Source organism: Trematomus bernacchii, unplaced genomic scaffold, assembly GCF_902827165.1.
Source record: "Trematomus bernacchii unplaced genomic scaffold, fTreBer1.1, whole genome shotgun sequence".
NCBI lineage: Eukaryota > Metazoa > Chordata > Actinopteri > Perciformes > Nototheniidae > Trematomus > Trematomus bernacchii.
Window position 1 is genome coordinate 23,459,418 of NW_022987739.1, and position 18,840 is coordinate 23,478,257.

Genomic DNA, 18,840 nt, shown 5'->3' on the forward strand with positions numbered 1-18,840 from the left:
GGTATATAGAAGATACTCAAGTAAAGTACCCACATGTTCTCGTTTTACAGTATTTGAGTTAATTTGGCATTTCATACTTTACACACGTAATTTTTTTTTTGTGTCAACTCCTACCCATTTCATGATTTCAGCAGGTTTCCAGCACTCGCCTGGTCCTCCTTGTCTACAGGTGGCAGCAGTGCTAGCCTGCTGTAGCTACAGTGCATGCTGGGAGCTGGGTCGCCGCCCTAGCAACAAGCTGCATAGATAAAACATCCGCCCTGTTTTACCCATCATCAGCGGGTCCCGTTTAGGAATAAGGACATTTTAACGTGGGCTTTTCCCCCTTTTTCAAAATGGACAGTTTGCAAACAGGGGATCCACGGTATCTGAAAAGGTAACGGCTGCTAACGCTAGCTTGTTTAAGTTTGCAGTGCACCGTGAGGGAACAGGTCGATGAGGCAGCAGGATGCTCAGCTGTTCAGTGATAGCATAACGTGACATTTAAATGAGTGACTGCTAAACTAACTCTGTTACAAATATTCGTGTTACAAATATTTATGTATTTTTGTGTAAGACCAGAAGTAACAACACTATAGTTAGCATCATATTAGTAGGATCTGTCTGAGGGTGTGTACGTAAAGAAAAATCGATTAAACGTGACGTAACGTTATCAATGAAAAAACCTGCAGCCACCATCGAAATTAGTAACTAAACTAATGACAACGATTCAGGTTTATTAAACAATACTGTCTTTCTTGTTTGTTTGTTTTTACACCCCTACAAAAATACTCTAATATACATGTTCAGGGGAAGTTGGTGAATTCATCTGAAATATGAGTAATGCAAGTAACTTAATTACATTTGCTTAAGTATTAAAACTGCTTATCAACTAACATTTTAAAGTACTTGTAATTAGCTCAGGTAATTGCATATTGGTTGGTAGGCCTACATTTAATATTGTTTGCTGAACTACATTATTTTCCAACTTTAGCCACAATATTATTTTAGATATTAATTAATGAATACTATCAAAATAAGCCGCACATTCATCAGCTGCAAAATGTTTATAAACATGTAATAATTTAAGTCCAAAATTGTACATGTTTTTAAAAACCCTTGTGATGATTTTGACATCATCTGGTTAGCTCTTCTTAATCATGACCCCGACACAAAGGATAAACGAGTATTCAAAGAAGCAGAGTATTTCTCATGATGCTAGCCTACTCGTTTAGCTGAAGGGAGATGAAAGGGTTACACACAGTGAGGACTGGCAAATGTCTTCAGAACTGTATGCAAACACAAACATATCGTACACAATTTCTCAAACACATAGCATTTATCCAGTACACAGATGTACATCTGCTATATTTAACCTATAAGCAATATTAATGTATTTTATATTAAACTATTATATTTACTATTTCATTCTGTTAAATTAGTCAGTTTAGATTTTAGATTCTATAATTGGTTGTGTTGTAGGTGTTTTTGAGAGAAATGTATCTCAATTAGGATAATTAAAGCGAATCAACCAAGAATCAGCCTAAAGTACTCTGTGCACTGTGATACTGTTGGAATACATATTTTAGTTTAGCTTACTTTGTGTCTTTATGACCAACAGGAAAGTGAAGGGCTGTACTCTCGATGTACACCCCACTGAGAGGGCTCTTATCGTTCAATATGAGGTGGAGGCCACTGTCCTGGGAGAGCTGGGGATCCCAATGGTTGGAGAACGCAAAGAGTGTCAGAAAATGTGAGAATCAAACTTAAGACAAATTATGATCGTGTGTCAAACAATATCAATCTGATTCTGTATCATGATTTCAATTTCTTCTATAAGTCTGAGAGCCAGTGTTATTCTCAAAAGCTGTAATTTCCCTTGATCTATATGTTTTTGCTCCCTACAGTATTCGTCTGAAAAGCCTGAACGCCCACACAGATACGTCCTCTTTGGCCCGAAAGGTCGTGGAGGAATGTCGACTGATTCACTCTTCCAAACTCCTCGAGGTGGAGCAGCTGCTCTTTTATTTGCAAAACCGCAAACAGTCAAATGGTATTTATAATCACTACTTTATAACAACATAGATGTGTCTGTAGTAACACAACTTTTTTTACTAAAAGATAAACGTGGAAGTAATTTGTCTTTGTGATGCTGAATTTAACCTTTCACAGACAACCAAGAGAAGAAACACATCTCATCTCGAGAGCTCAAACCTTACACAGGAGTGGAGGTAGAAGCTAAGCTTTACAGTACAATATGTTTGTGTTTGCAAACAGTTCTGAAGACATTTACCAGTCCTCACTATGTTTAACCCTTTCATCCCCCTTAAGCTGGACGAGGAGGCAAGCATCAACAGCATCGATGAGTATGTGGAGCTGCTGTATGAAGACATCCAGGAGAAGATCAGAGGAGCCACCCTCATCTTCCAACTAGCTCGAAACCCAGACAACCTGGAGGAACTCATACAGAACGGTACATTTAATATAAAAGTACATTTACAGCACGGTGTCGATATTCACATTTAATCTGTCAAAAGTAACTTCAATTTCTGTCTGGTCCGTTCCAGCTTTGTTTCAGATTTAAATCAAAATGTCCCGAAGTGTAGCCTTGCTTTGTTCACAGTATGGCGACAAAGCTAGTCATTCCCAATAGAAACTGATGACATGACTCTACAAACTGATGTGCAACCCTTGCCACTACAAATCAAAGTTGAGCTGGTCTCAAACCTTTTTTTCAGCGTCCAATGATGCGGTCAACCAACCAGTCTTTTGTTTCACCATTTTGGACTTCCCATTGTTTTTTTTTAACGCCATAACAATTTAACAGCAAAAATTTAGCTAGCCACCCTGTTTTTTACTTTGCTTCTTGTAGTGTCAACAAGAAGTAGTATTTGGCAGTACACAAATTTAATTCAGGTCTCGGGTATTGTTTAGGCAGTGGTATCAACACATTTCTAACAAGACCAATTTCTACTGGCATATTGATCACTTCAGGGTACAGAGAGCACAAAAGAAAAGATAAATAAAAGATATTTCATGAAATGTAACATTCCTCTTAATAAAAGGATTCACGAGTTACTAAGTATTATGTGAACAATTTCTAAATAACAATTTCAAGTTTTAACATGAATGTGGTCACGAAGGTCAGCAACGGTCAGCAACGGTCTGCAATATGTTGTTATAAGCAGACCCCAAATGTAGTATAAACAGATCCGCCTCTGCGTCCGATGTCCATTTTGTACTATTTCTGTCCCTTTACATACTGAAGCTGTTTGACAAAACTTTTGTGGAGCGCATGCAGGGAAAGGCATGTGTATGGCCTTGGTTCTGTTTCTGGCCATCCAGTGACTGTTGGTATGATGACTATCTGTGTGACATCTGAGCAGACTCCATCTCCAGAGGAAGATCTTGAGATGTGGTTGACAGCTCTTAAAAAGTCAAGGATGAACTTTGATGCTCAATTATTCAGAACGTGTTCATTTTCTGAAAATAAACTTTTCCTGGCCAAGTGGATCCAATGGCTAAAGTTGAAAAGTGCAGCCATATTCCAAATGCTCAAGCTAAAACTGGATTTTTTTACAAAAACGTTTTGTTTTGATAGAGTATTGCTTGAGTGTCTGACTTGTATCAGCATGTCCTCTCTGCTCCCCTTTTAAAGAAAACAAAGCTCAGCTTCACTTCTGCTCCCTTCCGTGACAACCGGGCTGTTTCTCTCACAACAGCACGAAGCCATCATCCTGTGCTGCCGCGGTGAGATGGCACAGCTTCATTTGTATCTGTCATAACGCGTCGTCCGTTCACTCTGTCTGCCGCACCGCATCAACCGGTCCAATGTTGATAAGAGCAGAGTGTTCGTGTGAACCCAGAGGAATGGGGTCAGGGTGGAAAGCGGAGACAAACCCTGGGACGCACGTCTTTAGGTTGAGAAGCACCCATCGCTCAAAATCCTCAGGAGCCTCCGACCTCATCGCATTCCCCCACGCTTCTTCAAATTAACCTCCAGCTGCACCGCCCTCTGCGCAATCTGACTCTGATTGAATTCCACACACAGACACTTTTGTTTTACTTTCTCATCTGTAGTCATTCCTTATTATCTTGCCTTCTCTTTGTTTGACCTTTTCTTTATTTCTGCCTTTGTGTGCGTGTCTTTATTGACATGTTTTTGTTCGACATCGTCAGAGGCGGCCATTGGAGCCCTGGCCAGAGTATTGAGGGAGGACTGGAAGCAGAGCGTGGACCTGGCAACAACCATCATCTATGTCTTTTTCTGCTTCTCCAGGTAAACCTGCTGTTCTATAAAAACCCAACGTTTCTGCTTCTGATTTATTTATATTGGGTGTTTGTGATCGCTTTTATGTGTTATATTTTTATTTGTTGTTTTTGTTTGCATACAAAGACCTTGACATATCCAAATGTGCTATACCAACAGAGTGCTGCAGTCCTTAAACTTGGAAATGAGTTGGACATTTTTGCACTGCCTGTTTCCTCAATGTTAGTAAAAAAGAAATGGTTACATCCCTGTGGTCAAAACAAGCTTAAAATATTATATATCTAAATAACTACACTGATTGCATTTACGCCTCAAACTTGTGCTAGTACCATAAACTATCATTCCAATTTTCTAAAATGTATTTAAATTTTAAATAATGTTGGATACTTTTTAAAAAGGGAACCGGGGTCATGCTAACTTTCTGGTTAACATGCAAAAGCACTTAATCCCTAAATCCTTCCATATTTGTTGACTTGGTATTAAATGCAATATGGCTGTGGATTTTGAGGATGCCAGTTTAAAGTAATGCCTTACACATTTATGTTGTTTAAAACTTAATTTATCGTCTTCAATGTTTCATGGTTGCATGGGTCTGCATTATGTAAATGTGTTCATTAACCCATGCCCACTGCCAAAGACTTTTACTGTCAGGGACAGACGACCAACGTAGTATAAACAGAACCGTGCTTCTAAACATGCACTTTAATACTTTGTGATCCGGCTCACAGTTGTTGATCCAGTTCATCCCAAAGGTGTTGGAAGGGTTAAAGTCGGACAGTCAAGACACTGGAAAAAAAAATGCTAGGGCTGCATTTTCATCTGCAGGAAAGGGACTAGTATTAAGGGTTCCCTGTCATTGGGACCAAGAAGCTGAAACAAGGAAAATAAGCTTAAATCAACAGAACACAACTTTGACATTATTTTGTATTTGCAGCACAAAGCCAGTAAACCAGAATAAGGCAGTTAAACATTTTTAAGAGCCATATGGTTGCCTCCTTGTGTGCAGTAATGATACATTTCTGTTGTAACATCACTGACCCACACCCCCAATTGCCTCTGCTCTCTTTTCTTTTTTACTGCTCTCCCCCTTTCTTACAGTAGTCATCCACCTTTTGGCAGCATACCTAGTACTGAAGTTTCACTCTCCAACTGGGGGTTAGGAAACACTAAAATTAGCCCTTGCTAGAATAATACATAAATGTCTGTCAGAGCTGATTTAGGCAGCGAGAGGACGTGTTCTTCTGAAAACTGATCGTCACTCTTGGCTCCTTTCCATCTCCATGTTATGCTGTTTGGATTGTGGAACTGTTCAAGTTGGACTGATTATAAGTCGGACCAGGACGTACTGTTTGACTGAATGTGTTTTGACTTTGACAGTTTACTTTGTAAACTACTTCAGGGGTGACGGATTGGGTCATTTTAGTGACAGCTCCCAGCTGGAATCCTCAAAATCAAGGTGGATTTTTCAGTTTTTAAAGCAATTTTGGATAAATGGTATTTTTCTCTTTCTCTCCCTCTTATTTTTCTCCTCTAGTTTCTCCCAGTTCCATGGCCTGGTCACACATTTCAAGATCGGAGCCCTGTGTATGAATATTATTGAGCATGAGCTGAAGAGATACGACCTCTGGCAAGACGAACTACAGAAGAAGAAAAAGGCCTATATCCTTTTTAAGAGTCATACAAGTGGAACATCTTTTTTATTTGAAAGCCATTCTATAACAAATCCAATACAAATATATAGTATGTTTTTTAAATGGAACTCAAGCTTGGCACAATACTAAACCTGGAGACATTTGTAATGGTGCAGTATAAGATGACACTGTTTAAGGCTTTTTGTATAAAATGTAGTTCCTTGACTTATAACACATGAAGAATTCTCTGAGAACCAAAATCTGAAAAAGGAACATGAGAAGTCTTTTAGAAAGTACCAGAGCCTTCTGGTCAAACAAGAGCATCTTCTCAGAGGTAACTGTTGAAACGTTTTATTCAATTTATCTATCCCATACTGTAGTTATCAGAAAATGTTTGTTTATGGAACACTTCTAGAATATGTATGTTCAATGCACTTGTGCAGGTTTAACAACATGTGTCTTAAAGATGTGAAAATGTACCTGATGTGCATTATTGATTCATTCATTTATTAAGCAGATCAAGAAGAATGGTTGTTTCAAACTTCTCCAATTTGACAATTGCTGCTTTCTTCTGTTATTTTACTTTTCTAACTAAATGGATAGACAAAACAATTTGTTCAACATTGATAGAAACGGCTGACAAATGAAATATCAATTAAAAAATGTTTTGTCGAGGACTCAAGAGGCACACTTAAACTAAAATAGATATAACTTACAAAAGCAAGAAAACACAGCAGGGAATATAAGTGAGTTGCAGCTAGATTACTGTCCATGTTTCCCTGGCTGATCCTGTTGTCTCTGACACGTTTCCTCCTGCAGTTGCTCTGGGCCTGCTGCTGAACCTGGCTGAAGACACCCGCACAGAGCTGAAGATGAGGAATAAAAACATCGTCCACATGCTGGTGAAGATCCTGCACCGGGAGGACGAGGAGCTGCTGTTGGTGGTTGTCTCCTTCCTCAAGAAACTCTCCATCTTCCTGGAAAACAAGAATGATATGGTGAGACAGGGAGTTATTTTTTTGTTAAAGGTCCCATGTCATGCTTTTCTGGTTATTACCCGTCCCCTTGTGTGTTATGTAGCTTTTTCTGCATGTAAACGGTCTGCAGAGTCACAAACCCTCAAAGTACACCCTGTAGAGAGTAAAACTCCAACACAGAAAAGACCTGTCTATGCTGCCCCAGAACGCCTGGTTGGGGATTTCTCTTTTTCCATTGTTTACTTCTTGGGTATAGTGACGTATTTCGGGTATAGTGACGTAATGTAACAGCTCCGCAGATTGGTCCAAATGGACCAATCCGCGGAGCCGTTACGTTACGTCCGCGGAGCTGTTACGTTTGGACCAATCCGCGGACTTCCTCACACACACACACTCGGCGGGACGTTGCGAGGCTCGCTGCTGCGAGGAGCGGGACACTGTGAGCTGGCTCACTGGTGTGGGGTCGGCGAGACAGCGAGACACCTGAACTCAGCCTGAGCACACACAAACTCCCAGCCAGGCTGCGGGTGTGTGTGTGTTTCAGGCTGGGTTTCGCTGTGTCTCGCTGTCTCGCAGACGGCCACTGGGCTCACAGGGAGGGAGTGGGGGGGGGGGCAGGAGCTCCAACAAGCCGTGTAGGACAGAGTGAATACACATACTATACAGAGATGCTGTATGAGAAACCAATGTGAGTTTGGAAAATTGCACAATGTAAATGTATTTTAGTAGACCTCAACAATGGAATTATGATCAGTAGAAATGGCCATGACATGGGACCTTTAAGATATATAGTAGCTTTATGAAGTGTCACCTATAGAGTGCTTCAGGGATGATGTATTTCTCTAAGCTGACTTGGAATGTTCCATTGCCTTGTCTCCCTCGACAGAAAGCCAAAGGGATATTTCATTTGGATTTCAGATTATTGCAGAAAGTAACTTCTGTGGTAAACAAACATTTTTGATGGTTACGCGATTGGTTTGGGGAGACATATTTACTCCACTTCAATGGTGGTGTTTAATAATTATAATTTTTTTGTGTCGACTTCAAGGATCTAGATTTTTTTCATGTTGCTTTGATTCATTGTTATGTCAAACATGACATGTACAGTATCATGGATTTTGAAAGCAATTGAATTAATTAATCTAAAAAAAGGATTAATCTTAAGTAAATATTTCTAAAGGCTTAAAACTACTAAAACATAGGCAGTAGGATTATTTTAATCATGCATTTTTAAATCTCAAAATATATATTTTTAAATAAACACCTCTCACATTACATTATATTTTTTACTTGAATTATGAGTGGCTTTAAAACGTCTTATAATATTATGTCTAGAACTGAGAGAACCATGTATGATTATAACTAATCTTGGATCAAAACATTTGAATCTAACTTTTAATAATGATTTAAGTGTCTGCGGTGGCAGCCCTGCAGAACTGTTCATTGTTTGAAATGAAGGGCGTCAGTGTGCTGTTTTGACTTTTTACCAATTAATCTTCTTTCTTTACATCTCTAATGAATGTGTTTTTTACAACGTTGTTTTTGAGACATTTAACTCAATTAGTAAAGTTAAGAGGAAACAATCTTTCTTTATTTGTTCTGTAAAAAACTCCCAAAGTCACTTTGACAAATGGCCTTCCCCTAGAAGAAATGCCGGTTGAAACCACGCTTATCAAATTTCAATTTAATAAATGCTTAGAATGTCCGCTTTTGGCCACGTGTCCCCCAGCGCTCGTACAGGCACCTCAGCGCTCCGACTTTCCCCTAATCCAGCCCCACCTGGTTCCAATCTCACTCAGTTTGCAGGACTTGATCAAAGCCAGACCCTGTTAGGAACTGGTTTTATCTCCCTTGTTTCCCCCTCAGTGTATCTTTGATTCAGATTAAAGAACCCTTCAGGGGGTTTGGACCCACTCAAGCAGGGGAATAGTGGTTTCAACACTTTCACTCTGTTGAGTATATCAGTTTACACAAGGGGAAATATGTTTCCATTTAAAGACATGGGTGTTTAATTGATTAAATTAAAGAGTGATCACTTAATTATGCTGTATGTCATCAGGTTTTATTTACTCGGCAAATGTATTGTGACTTTCTCCAAATCAGATATGTCTCCCAAAACAGTGTGATGAGTTTATTTTGCTGTCGCTGTCACTAATGGAAGGGGAATGTCAGTGGTAATTGACGCAGGCTGCAGTTGATTATGCTGCTCAAGGTCTGGTTTGTGATGGTGCGACTGGAGCTGGTTTTGCGCACAGTAGCAGCGAGTGCGTTTTAACTGGGAGCAGGTTGCGTCACTGTGATATCTGGATGTGGAGAGACCACAGTAGAGGGGAGACGGGCATGTTAACGAGCGGCACCGGCTGACGAGCACTGCTGCATCACTCTGACAGTCATATTGACAGCATGCATTCCAAACAACACCACGCTGTGCACCTTTTCACACATCAGTGTTCCTCTACAGAGTCGCTGGGGCGTGACTTTGTGATTTTAGTCTTAGTTCTGTGTCATCAGCTCAACACCTCCACCTGCCTGTAGATCATGTGAACCTTGTCCAAGCTTGTCACCAGGTTATTAAAAAAGTAAAGGCAAGATATCAATATGTTATGCACATGTTTACTAATGTTATTAGAGTGTTCTAATTCATCATATTTCAGATAAATCATGATGTTCCTGTATTTAATGCAGGCATATTAATGGGTGGCAGGTCTGAACAGTGAAGACCGACAAATAATGTAAAACAATATTAACTTTTTGTGGAATAGTTGAATGCAAACGTTCTGCCCATGTATATTTTCAGTCTGCAAAAAATAGATAACCAAATTATCTTTTTATTATTCTCTTCAAACGTCATCTTTTAAGCATTTCAGCTGTAGAAATGTCATCCATTATGGTCTTTTCTTTTGTGGGAAATACTGTTTTTAACTGCTTAAAACAAAATAAAGTATGCTTGATAATATTAGTGGTTTTAGATCTATAAAAAATATGTTCCGATATTCCAATAAAAAAAAATAAAAAAATGTTGTTCTCACGGACTGCTCACACATGTACAAAACATTTTCCAAAGATTCATATAAATGTATGGTGGCAACTTGTTTGTGCTTCCCCAACCTGTTGCACGACTCATATACTGGCCTATCGACTGCTAGTATTATGCATTATTACAGATGCCAGTTCTCGTCTGGAGCAGAACCTCAAAGTCTTTGTTTCACTTGTCCGTTGTCTGCAGGCTGAAACGTTTGCCGTGGAGAAGCTGGCTCGGCTGGTTCCCTGCGAGCACGAGGAGCTCTTGAGCACCAACCTACGCCTCCTGCTCAACCTCTCCTTCGACACGACGCTGCGCAGCCACATGGTCCAGGCAGGACTCCTTCCCAGATTCTCGTCACTGCTCGGTAATACGTCTTACTGTTTACTGATGACTGTTTGTATTCCTGTAGTTGTGTTTATGCTGGTTCGTTGTGTGTATTTATCTGTGTGTTTATGACTGAGGCTGTCCTGTCTGTATTTGCATCAGGGGAATCATTATTTCAGGTTTTCACTCCTCAAAACAGACACATGACAAAGAAACACTCATCCATCCTCAGCCGGCGGTGGAGCCTCTAATCTGTTATTACTGCGGCGTACTTGCAGGTGCAGCTTTTACACAGCACCCAGGCCTCTGGTGGCCATTACAGCAGTGACCTCCTGAAATCTGCAGAGCGTGCGATCGTGCGTTGTCTCATCCGTGAGGTCGTGTGACACAGTCAGAATCATATCTGACGGGCCTTTTGAAGCCTCTCAGGGGGAGGCTCGGGTAACGGCGCATAATTAATATAATATATTTGTTAGAATAACATGCCAGAGCCTCTGCACAAATGTTGTTTTTGCAGGAGCGAGCCGGAGAGGTGGAGAGGTCTTCAGAGATTTAGGGAAGGAGGGCTGTTTTTTGGGAAGTGGAGGGGTGGGGGCTGCTCATACAGGAAGCAAGGCACACACATAATATAAGTTAACAGTGAAATATTACGCCTGCTCACAGTTTTGACACTGTTGAGTTTGCCTGTATTTGTGTGTTTGCGTATGTGTGTAATGCCCTCTGTATGTGAGCCGATGCGTCATTAATCATCTGCTTCACTCCCGACTGTCCTCCTTTTCAACTGACACACTTTGCATGAGGACTTTGGTCTTATCTCTAAGAGAGAAGACAGAGGGGGGGGGGGGGGGGCGTGTGTATCAGCCTCCACCCTCGCCATCCAGACCTGACCCCAGGTCAGGACCCCTGATGATGAGATGAAAGTGGAGCGGGAGCCTCCACTTGTCATCATCACCATCATCACATCCCAGTAGATCCATCCCATCACCACTTGAGCTCAACTTAAAGTAGAAGATTCCTCCTTGTAATCGTTTGATTCATGTTTACAGAAAGGGCAGAAATAATGAATTGATTAGTTAATTAACAGAACTATATTAAAAAAATAAAAAAATAGTTCAAGTAATTTGGAAGGAAAAATTCCAAAGATTGGTTTCGGGCAGTTGGTCTGGCGAGACAAAAGGCACTTTGACTCGATGGCTTTTTTGCGTCAGCATAGCTCAGAAGGTCTGTGTGATGTTCATTTTGTGTCCATTCATGGCCCAAGTCTGAAGATTTCTTGTAAATATCCGTGCGTAGCTTTCACTCATCCACATATGATAAAACCCAGTTAAAAGTTTCAATCTTTGAGTACAGGGGCCGTCAAGCAGGACAATGATGCCACGTTGACTGTCCGCACGGACCGAAAAGAGCTGTCTGCATCTGTATGACCAAAATACCGCCTGTAATATAATTCAAACATTTCTTTACCTCTTAACCCTTTAATACTTAATCAGATTATCTTTTTTCCCTTGTTGGGTTCCACTATTATAGACTAAAGAATTAATTTACAATTAAATAGGTGATAGATTAATTAGCAGATTAGTAAATGATCAGGAAAAGAATATTAGTATATGATAATGAAATTAGTTGGACACGAAAATGTATCGGCATCAAGTCTTGCCAGACATTCTCATTCTTTTCAAATGCGCCGCAGAGTATATATTTTTTTGCGCAAAACTAAATAAAATGTTTTAAATCTGTTAATCAACAAAAAGTATTATTAATAATGAAACACAATCATTTGCAGCAGCCCTATTTACAGAATTGCCACTCACTCCAAACTTCTTTAACTCTTTTAATGCAGCATGTTGACCTTCATTACATTGCAAAAACAAATTAGGGAAATTAAGTGAGGGTGGGGTCCAATTTTTAAGAGCATTTCACCCCCATCATGTGGTGTGTGATGTCTCCAAAGACCCAACCCAGCTTGCTTGTTTATCCAGAAAATGCAATAACAACTGAGTGGCGCTGTCCACAAAAGCTCGCCCAGACGCCTCCTAATGTGTGCGGGTGTAATTTTACGAAGTTTGGGGCGGTTTTAAATCAGGCTGGGGTGTAATTGGAGATTAGCTAGCCCACTAACTGCCCCTGAACAGTCTAGTTAATTCTTAACAGCTCCCCTTCACCTTTTTTTTTTTTCTCTCTTGCCCCAACCCTACCAGTGTTTTGAACATTTAATGGGATCTCTCTCCTCGCCCAGAAAGGATCCTCCATGTTCCTACCAGCAGAGTGAGTCGGCAAGGTCTGCAGGAGCTTATTGCCTCCGTATGTGTGCGCTTGGTTGTTTTCATGTGCATTTTAAGGTATCGGCTGAGGTAAAGGATCGCTAATGAGAAGCACATGTTCTGGCCAATCGCTGGCTGCGCTGGAAGGTCCAGAGCAGCAAGCGGCGTAGCTTAAACTTATTAAAGGCAGTAAAATTGATGCTTCCTCCTGTTTTCCCAATTAAATCTAGAAGCCGTCTCTCCCTCCTGTGATTCAGGGCTTCACTGAGCACATCTGGATCTTATACTTGGCGATAAGGCTCCCTGTATGGCCAGTGACCGAACACGGCTGGGACCAGTTTTAACTGGACCTGGTCGGGCTTCTGGAGGCTGGTGGGCATTACAGGAGGTCTGTCGGTGGTTCTGCTCCAGTGAAGAGCCTCTCTCTTAACACTTCTCTTAATGAAAAGTTCCCGGGTCAAACTCTGGTCTGAACTCTGTTAATTCTCCCGGGCTGGCTCCTCCTCCAGCTCCCCCCCAGCTCTGGTCAGAGGTCAAACTCATGAAAGTCTTGGGCTCACTGACAGTCTAACACTCAATCCATTCTGCCTTTATCTCCTCCACGTTGCTGTAGAGGCCTGATAAGCTCACAAAACTGTAGTTCCAGAGTGTAATACATTTATTAAACATATATTTATGGATCAGTACAATAAATGAAATTAAGCAGTATCTATCTATGCAAATGGTTTTGGTTTTATTTATCTTGGTTTCAAGATAACTGACTCTATACTCTCTACTAACACTACAATGCAATGGAGGTGAATGGAAATCATACCCTTTATCATTGCCAGTAGGCATAAATATCTACATCTCAACCAATGGAAATACCTTCATTGTCATGCCTGTATTTAGTGTCATTTTCAATTATGTTTAGTGTGCTATTCATAGCTACATATAAGGAATGAAATATAAGTTCAACAATACCCAATTCAAGTAAAAGTTATATAAAGGATACATATGCATGACATCGCCATGACACCTTGTGTGCATAGTCTAGGTGTCTTTAATTGTGAAACTGAGAATCAGTGACAATGTATTGAAATAAATAGATCGACTGTATGCTGAGCAAAAGGTGTTGATTTTGGAGGATTTGAGCTTGTTCCACTACCTCCAAGTAGCAAAGACATTATTAATGCAACTTGATGTGTCTCTACACGAACACTGTCCCAGTCTCTCTCTGGAGAATCAACAGACCTGACTGTCCATAGTTTTCATTGGAACTACTTTCTGCTGTAGAAATGGTCCCTGTGTAAACTGTCCTCAGTAAGGTCTGTGGAGTATCCTAACAGCAGTCACTGTTTCTGGAGGGAGAAGAGATGTTTTTAAAATAAGGCTGGCATCCTTCTATATGTTTTCTATTCAAATCCCATGTGTAGAACCAAACCAAAAACATGTTAGTCCATCTCCCAATGCTCTTTCAACTACAGTCTGTGGCCCTCAGCTGTAAGGTAATGTTTTTTAACTGAAGATGTATGTCTTATATTCTCACAAATATAGTCTTCCTTCTTTATGAGGCGTAATACAAAAGAATACGCATTTGTTAATGGTAATCAAGGAAAAATGTCTCCCAGTGCAACAATGTGGCTCATTGAGGTCTTTAAAACATTCTGCACAACAATGGACCTCTATAGCACAGACGAAGAAGATATATCAGGCTTTGATAGACAATACCTTTTAGTAGATGCATTCAATTTTGGTGTGGCTCTGTATATAGAAATGTTTTGAGAAAAGGAAAATAAAATATTTTGCCAGACTTATCCCGAGCTGCTGTGTGTCGCAGAAATTAAATTCCATTTCCCCTGATTTTGACAGACATCTGGATATCTCAAAACCTGAATAACGTATTTTAGTACAACTGTCCCTTTGAGCAGCATGAAAAGCTTGCCTTTCTTCTGCAGTGGCCTGCTGAAGATCCACATTTAACCTTTTAAATATTGTTTTTCCTCTGCTTAGCTGCCTGTGAGACACGACAAATTGAGAAACTGCAGCCGACTGGTGCTGATTCTGCACCTAATGCAATTTGACCTCCAACAGAATTCCCTTAAAAAGGCCATTCAGCTCATTAATATTTTCAAAAAACACATAGCTCTCCTAGATGTGGTCATTGGCATCCCACGAAGCGTAAAGGCACAACCAGTCATTCACCCATTGACTTTTCTCCTCCTCCTGTGTTTATGTTGCAGCTGACGAGGGCCAGAGACAGCTCAGCATGTGCATTCTGTACCACATCAGCATGGACGACAGATTCAAGTCCATGTTTGCCGACACAGACTGCATACCGCAGGTAAGACTGGCTAATGTACACCGCCAGCAGACCAAGACAGACACATTAGCATGGGCAGCTAACGGCACCCGGGAATGAATGCATGAGAAACAGAGTGAAGGGAGGGACCCGTGCCACATCTGGAACCAAAACCACCAGAGGACTGCTGCACAGTCTTTGCTCGCACTGCGATGAAAACCTGCAAACCTCCTCATTTCATTTCATCCTTTTCTGTATCTTCTCCACATACCCTTAATTAGCATTGCCAAACTGGTCCATCAACAAAAAATCAGCACTGTTATGTCCAAAATGATTTTGAGTTATGATCAGTAAAATTAAGTTCACAGCTAAAGTTCAACACCCCCTCAGGCGTGTTTCTTTCAACTTTCGATCACAACATTTTTGTTGAGTTACACTCCCTCCTGATTGAGTTGACCCGGTCAGTCGCTCCTCTCATCATCGCCGATTAGCTAAATGTGCGTTGTGTTTGTTTGTTGAGATTGGGTGTAAATGCGGGCCAGATGTGGCCAGGAGAGTCGGCTGTTTGTTCAGAAGGTCACGTCAGCAGCAGATCTGAACCCCAGGCTCCCCCCGTGGTAGAAAGGATGCGGGGCAAGCAGCATGACCAGGATGTGACCTCCGACCCCGCCCCGAGGCCCGCTCACTCTCACCTCACCACCCTCCTCTGCCTCCATTTCTCTAATGTTATCAATCCATCTTTTGCTCAGAGCAAAATGTGAAGCTGCATGTTTTTCTCTCCTTTTTGACCTTCAATCCACTAACTGGAGAGGATCAAGAATCAATGACGGACACTGTTTGACAGAACAATTCCTGTATTTGGGGAGTTGTATTACATTAGGAGGAGTTACATTGTACAGTTATATACGTTAATTGTGAGTTTATCATAAAATATTGATATGATTTACTTGTGCAAAGTGCTTCAAAAACAGGATTTTACTGTGGTCAAAGGTTTTATGTCATGAAATCAGAAAAAAACCAAGTTGTTTAAACCAAAAAGAAGCCTGTGGATGCAGGTCTTTAAGTAAAACCACATGAAAACGCCATTGCAAAACCTAATATTCATACTTAAATAATTTATTAGAAAATGAGGTCAGTTTAGTGTGGACATAGTTTCAGTTTTTATTTGATTCAATATTATTTGTATCTTTATCCCAAATGTACCCCAATAATAGTCCAACTCTCCTCGTGTTCTTGTCGCACATGATATCAAAATATTCCTCCAACTGCCTTGTCTGTAAAAAAACGCATATATAACAAACAGCTTCACCCAGTTCCCCACCTTTTTTATCCTCTCACCTATTTAGTAGTTTTAAGACTCTTCTCTTTTATCACTTTCCCAGGCTAGTGACTGACCTGCCCCTTTCCCCTTCTCCAGCTTTTAATGGGGTCACCGTTTGGTGCTGGATTTGGGGTTTCCAGATCGGGGATGTCAGGAGGGAGGGAGGAGAGGCACAGAGGTGGAGGTGGAGGTGTGTGAGCTGGTCAGGCTGCAGCGTGGCGTTGGGCCCTGACTGGGCCTCCGGTGGCTGTCTGTGGTAAATAAGCAGAGGCAGGTGCCAGAGAGTCTAGACGAGGCTGATTTGGGGTCCGGGGCCCCTGGTATCTGATACCTTACCCAGGCCCGGCCCAGCCTTTCTCTCCCTCTCTCTCTGATTCCTGACTCCTCACAGGGAAGCAGTGCACCTCTGCCCCCCCCCCCCCCCCCCCCCACCCTCCCTCAGCTCAAAGCTCTTCCTGTTTAATGTTAAATCAGTGCAGGAGAGACGGACAGACAGAGGTAGGGAGGAGGAGGAGGAGGGTATCAGGGAGGATAGAAATGACGCATGCCTTCATCTCAAACACTCTCTTTCTGAATCACACTTATTTTATGTCATAATTTTCTGTTTTATTTTCATGATTCAATGATTGGCTTTAACATAATCAAATAGACTTCAGGGATGTTCTTAAAAAATGTGAGGTTTTTCAAAATGACATATTACAACCAGGCACACAAACAAAGCCACAGACTGAAGACGTTTTGTTTCTTTGTGGGAACCACCTTCCTATTCAAACAAACACTTATGTGTGTGGTTGATTTATTTATCCTAATTCTCAGCGATGATTGAATTAAGCTGTTAACTGACATTTGAAACTTGCAACTGACAGCTGATGAAGATGCTGTTTGACTGTGTGGAGAAGGAGATAGATGTGGAGCTCATCTCGCTCTGCATCAACCTGGCTGCTAACAAGAGTAATGCGCGTATCATCTGTGAAGGTATGAGCTCCACAGAGACAATGAACACAACATTCAGACCTTTTATTATACCGTATGTTGTTGAGTTATATTATGTCCTTGCTTTCTTTCTCCTTGCTGCCCTAGGCAACGGTCTGAAGAGATTGATGAAGCGTGCTCTGAAGCTAAAGGATGTTCTGGTGATGAAGATGATCAGAAACCTTTCTCAGCACAACGGACCCACCAAGAGCCTCTTCCTGGTCAGTACCTGGTCTATTAAACTCAAAAACGTGTTTGCATCATGGTGGCCTAATGTCTATCTTGTTAAACACAAAATAGCAATTTTCTGGAGTAGCAGAAGAAATGTAGTGTACATCCATGGCTAGAGTACAAACAGGAACTGCTAGTAGTTTATACAGCATGACTTCATTGTTCAGAGTCAACAGATGGTAAAGATCGGCAGGTCTCCCTTGTAAAAGAGATCGTTGATCTCGATGGGATTTTTTTTTACCTGGATAAATAAAGGCTACAAACAAACAAACAAAGAAAGACATGCCCACACAGTGATTCCTCAGCAACATTACACTTTCTCTTCAGACTACATAAAGAATCTGAGAAACCCTGATGTCAAAATCTCAAATGTTTGAAAAAAATCAGGAGTGACAGGTTCCTTGAACCGCTATAACACAGACAGTGATCCATTCATATAGAGAAATTTACTGTGGGTCGAAAACATGTGGACATACACGGGGGAAAACCTTTTTGATGGTATATCTGAGTAGCCTACAGTACCATACTCTGCAAAAAATAATATATGGCATGCATAGCTGAAATGTGTAGCGACAATGCCATGAACCTGTAAGGAATTTGGCAGAACAAACCTGTAACTGAATGCTGTTTTTTTTTATTTGTCCATATATTATCCCTCATTTAAAGATAATATGTGTGTCTGCTTTTAGGACCATGTGGGTGACCTGGCAGCTCAGATCAGTGAGGAGGAGGCGGAGGAGTTTGTGATCGAGTCTCTCGGCACACTGGCCAATCTCACCATCCCCGACCTGGACTGGCAGCTTGTACTAAAGGAGTTCAACCTGGTGCCCTACCTGAAAGACAGACTGAAACCAGGTGTGTGTGAAATATTTCTTAAAGTTTGTGTTACATGGTGAAAATATTGCGATATATTTTATAAACACCAATGTAACAAAACACGCAGTAATGCATCCATACAGGAAGACCCTGCCACATCAATCATCTATCTCCTTTTAAAACCAGACGCCTGGTCTCTCCCATGCCCTGTGTTAACCCTTTAATCAGTGAAGTGTCACTGATCATGAGGACAGAGAATACTCATTAAGGTCTGGGCCTTATCACTACCTTTGATGACCACTGACCCCTCAAACCTCAGCTTCACTTTTTCTGGCTTTTATAAAAGCAGAATTAAAAGTCTTAGGCAATTTCTTTAGGTCATTCAGCATGATAGTAAATGGGGAAGAATGACAGAAAAGTTGGGAAAATTAAAGGGGAAGGAACATCAATGTAGTTATGGCCTCAATTGTGTGAACGCTGATTCAACAGCAAGAACGAGAACCCTGGCATATTTAATATAAGATCCATGTTTGTTGTATGTTTTGATACTCGTGCCAATGCAGTACCAGAGTTTCAGCTCCTTTACAACACGTTTTTAACACTTGACTTAGACTAGTTAGCCAGTAAATTCGTTTTTCTACATTCCATTCCAATGTTCTTGATTTGTTTTGTTTTTTTAACAGCCAATCAAATACTTGGCTAAATTTAGTCTAAAATCAACAAAGCTGTTGTAAATATATTGTTTCCAAACT

General features: G+C 40.9%; 1 protein-coding gene across 1 annotated transcript in view; it reads left to right on the plus strand.

Annotated features, from left to right (window-relative positions):
* The first annotated feature begins 210 nt into the window (after positions 1 to 210).
* Positions 211 to 18,840, plus strand: part of kifap3a (kinesin-associated protein 3a) — a 31,963-nt gene continuing 13,333 nt past the window's right edge. The window contains exons 1-14 of the mRNA XM_034147311.1: positions 211 to 376; positions 1,601 to 1,732; positions 1,887 to 2,032; positions 2,152 to 2,210; positions 2,311 to 2,452; positions 4,159 to 4,258; positions 5,784 to 5,908; positions 6,116 to 6,214; positions 6,700 to 6,878; positions 10,084 to 10,246; positions 14,690 to 14,790; positions 16,936 to 17,044; positions 17,150 to 17,262; positions 17,962 to 18,127. Coding sequence (XP_034003202.1) covers positions 336 to 376; positions 1,601 to 1,732; positions 1,887 to 2,032; positions 2,152 to 2,210; positions 2,311 to 2,452; positions 4,159 to 4,258; positions 5,784 to 5,908; positions 6,116 to 6,214; positions 6,700 to 6,878; positions 10,084 to 10,246; positions 14,690 to 14,790; positions 16,936 to 17,044; positions 17,150 to 17,262; positions 17,962 to 18,127 — 1,675 coding nt within the window. The 5' untranslated portion in view covers positions 211 to 335. The remainder of the gene's footprint in view (positions 377 to 1,600; positions 1,733 to 1,886; positions 2,033 to 2,151; positions 2,211 to 2,310; positions 2,453 to 4,158; positions 4,259 to 5,783; positions 5,909 to 6,115; positions 6,215 to 6,699; positions 6,879 to 10,083; positions 10,247 to 14,689; positions 14,791 to 16,935; positions 17,045 to 17,149; positions 17,263 to 17,961; positions 18,128 to 18,840) is intronic.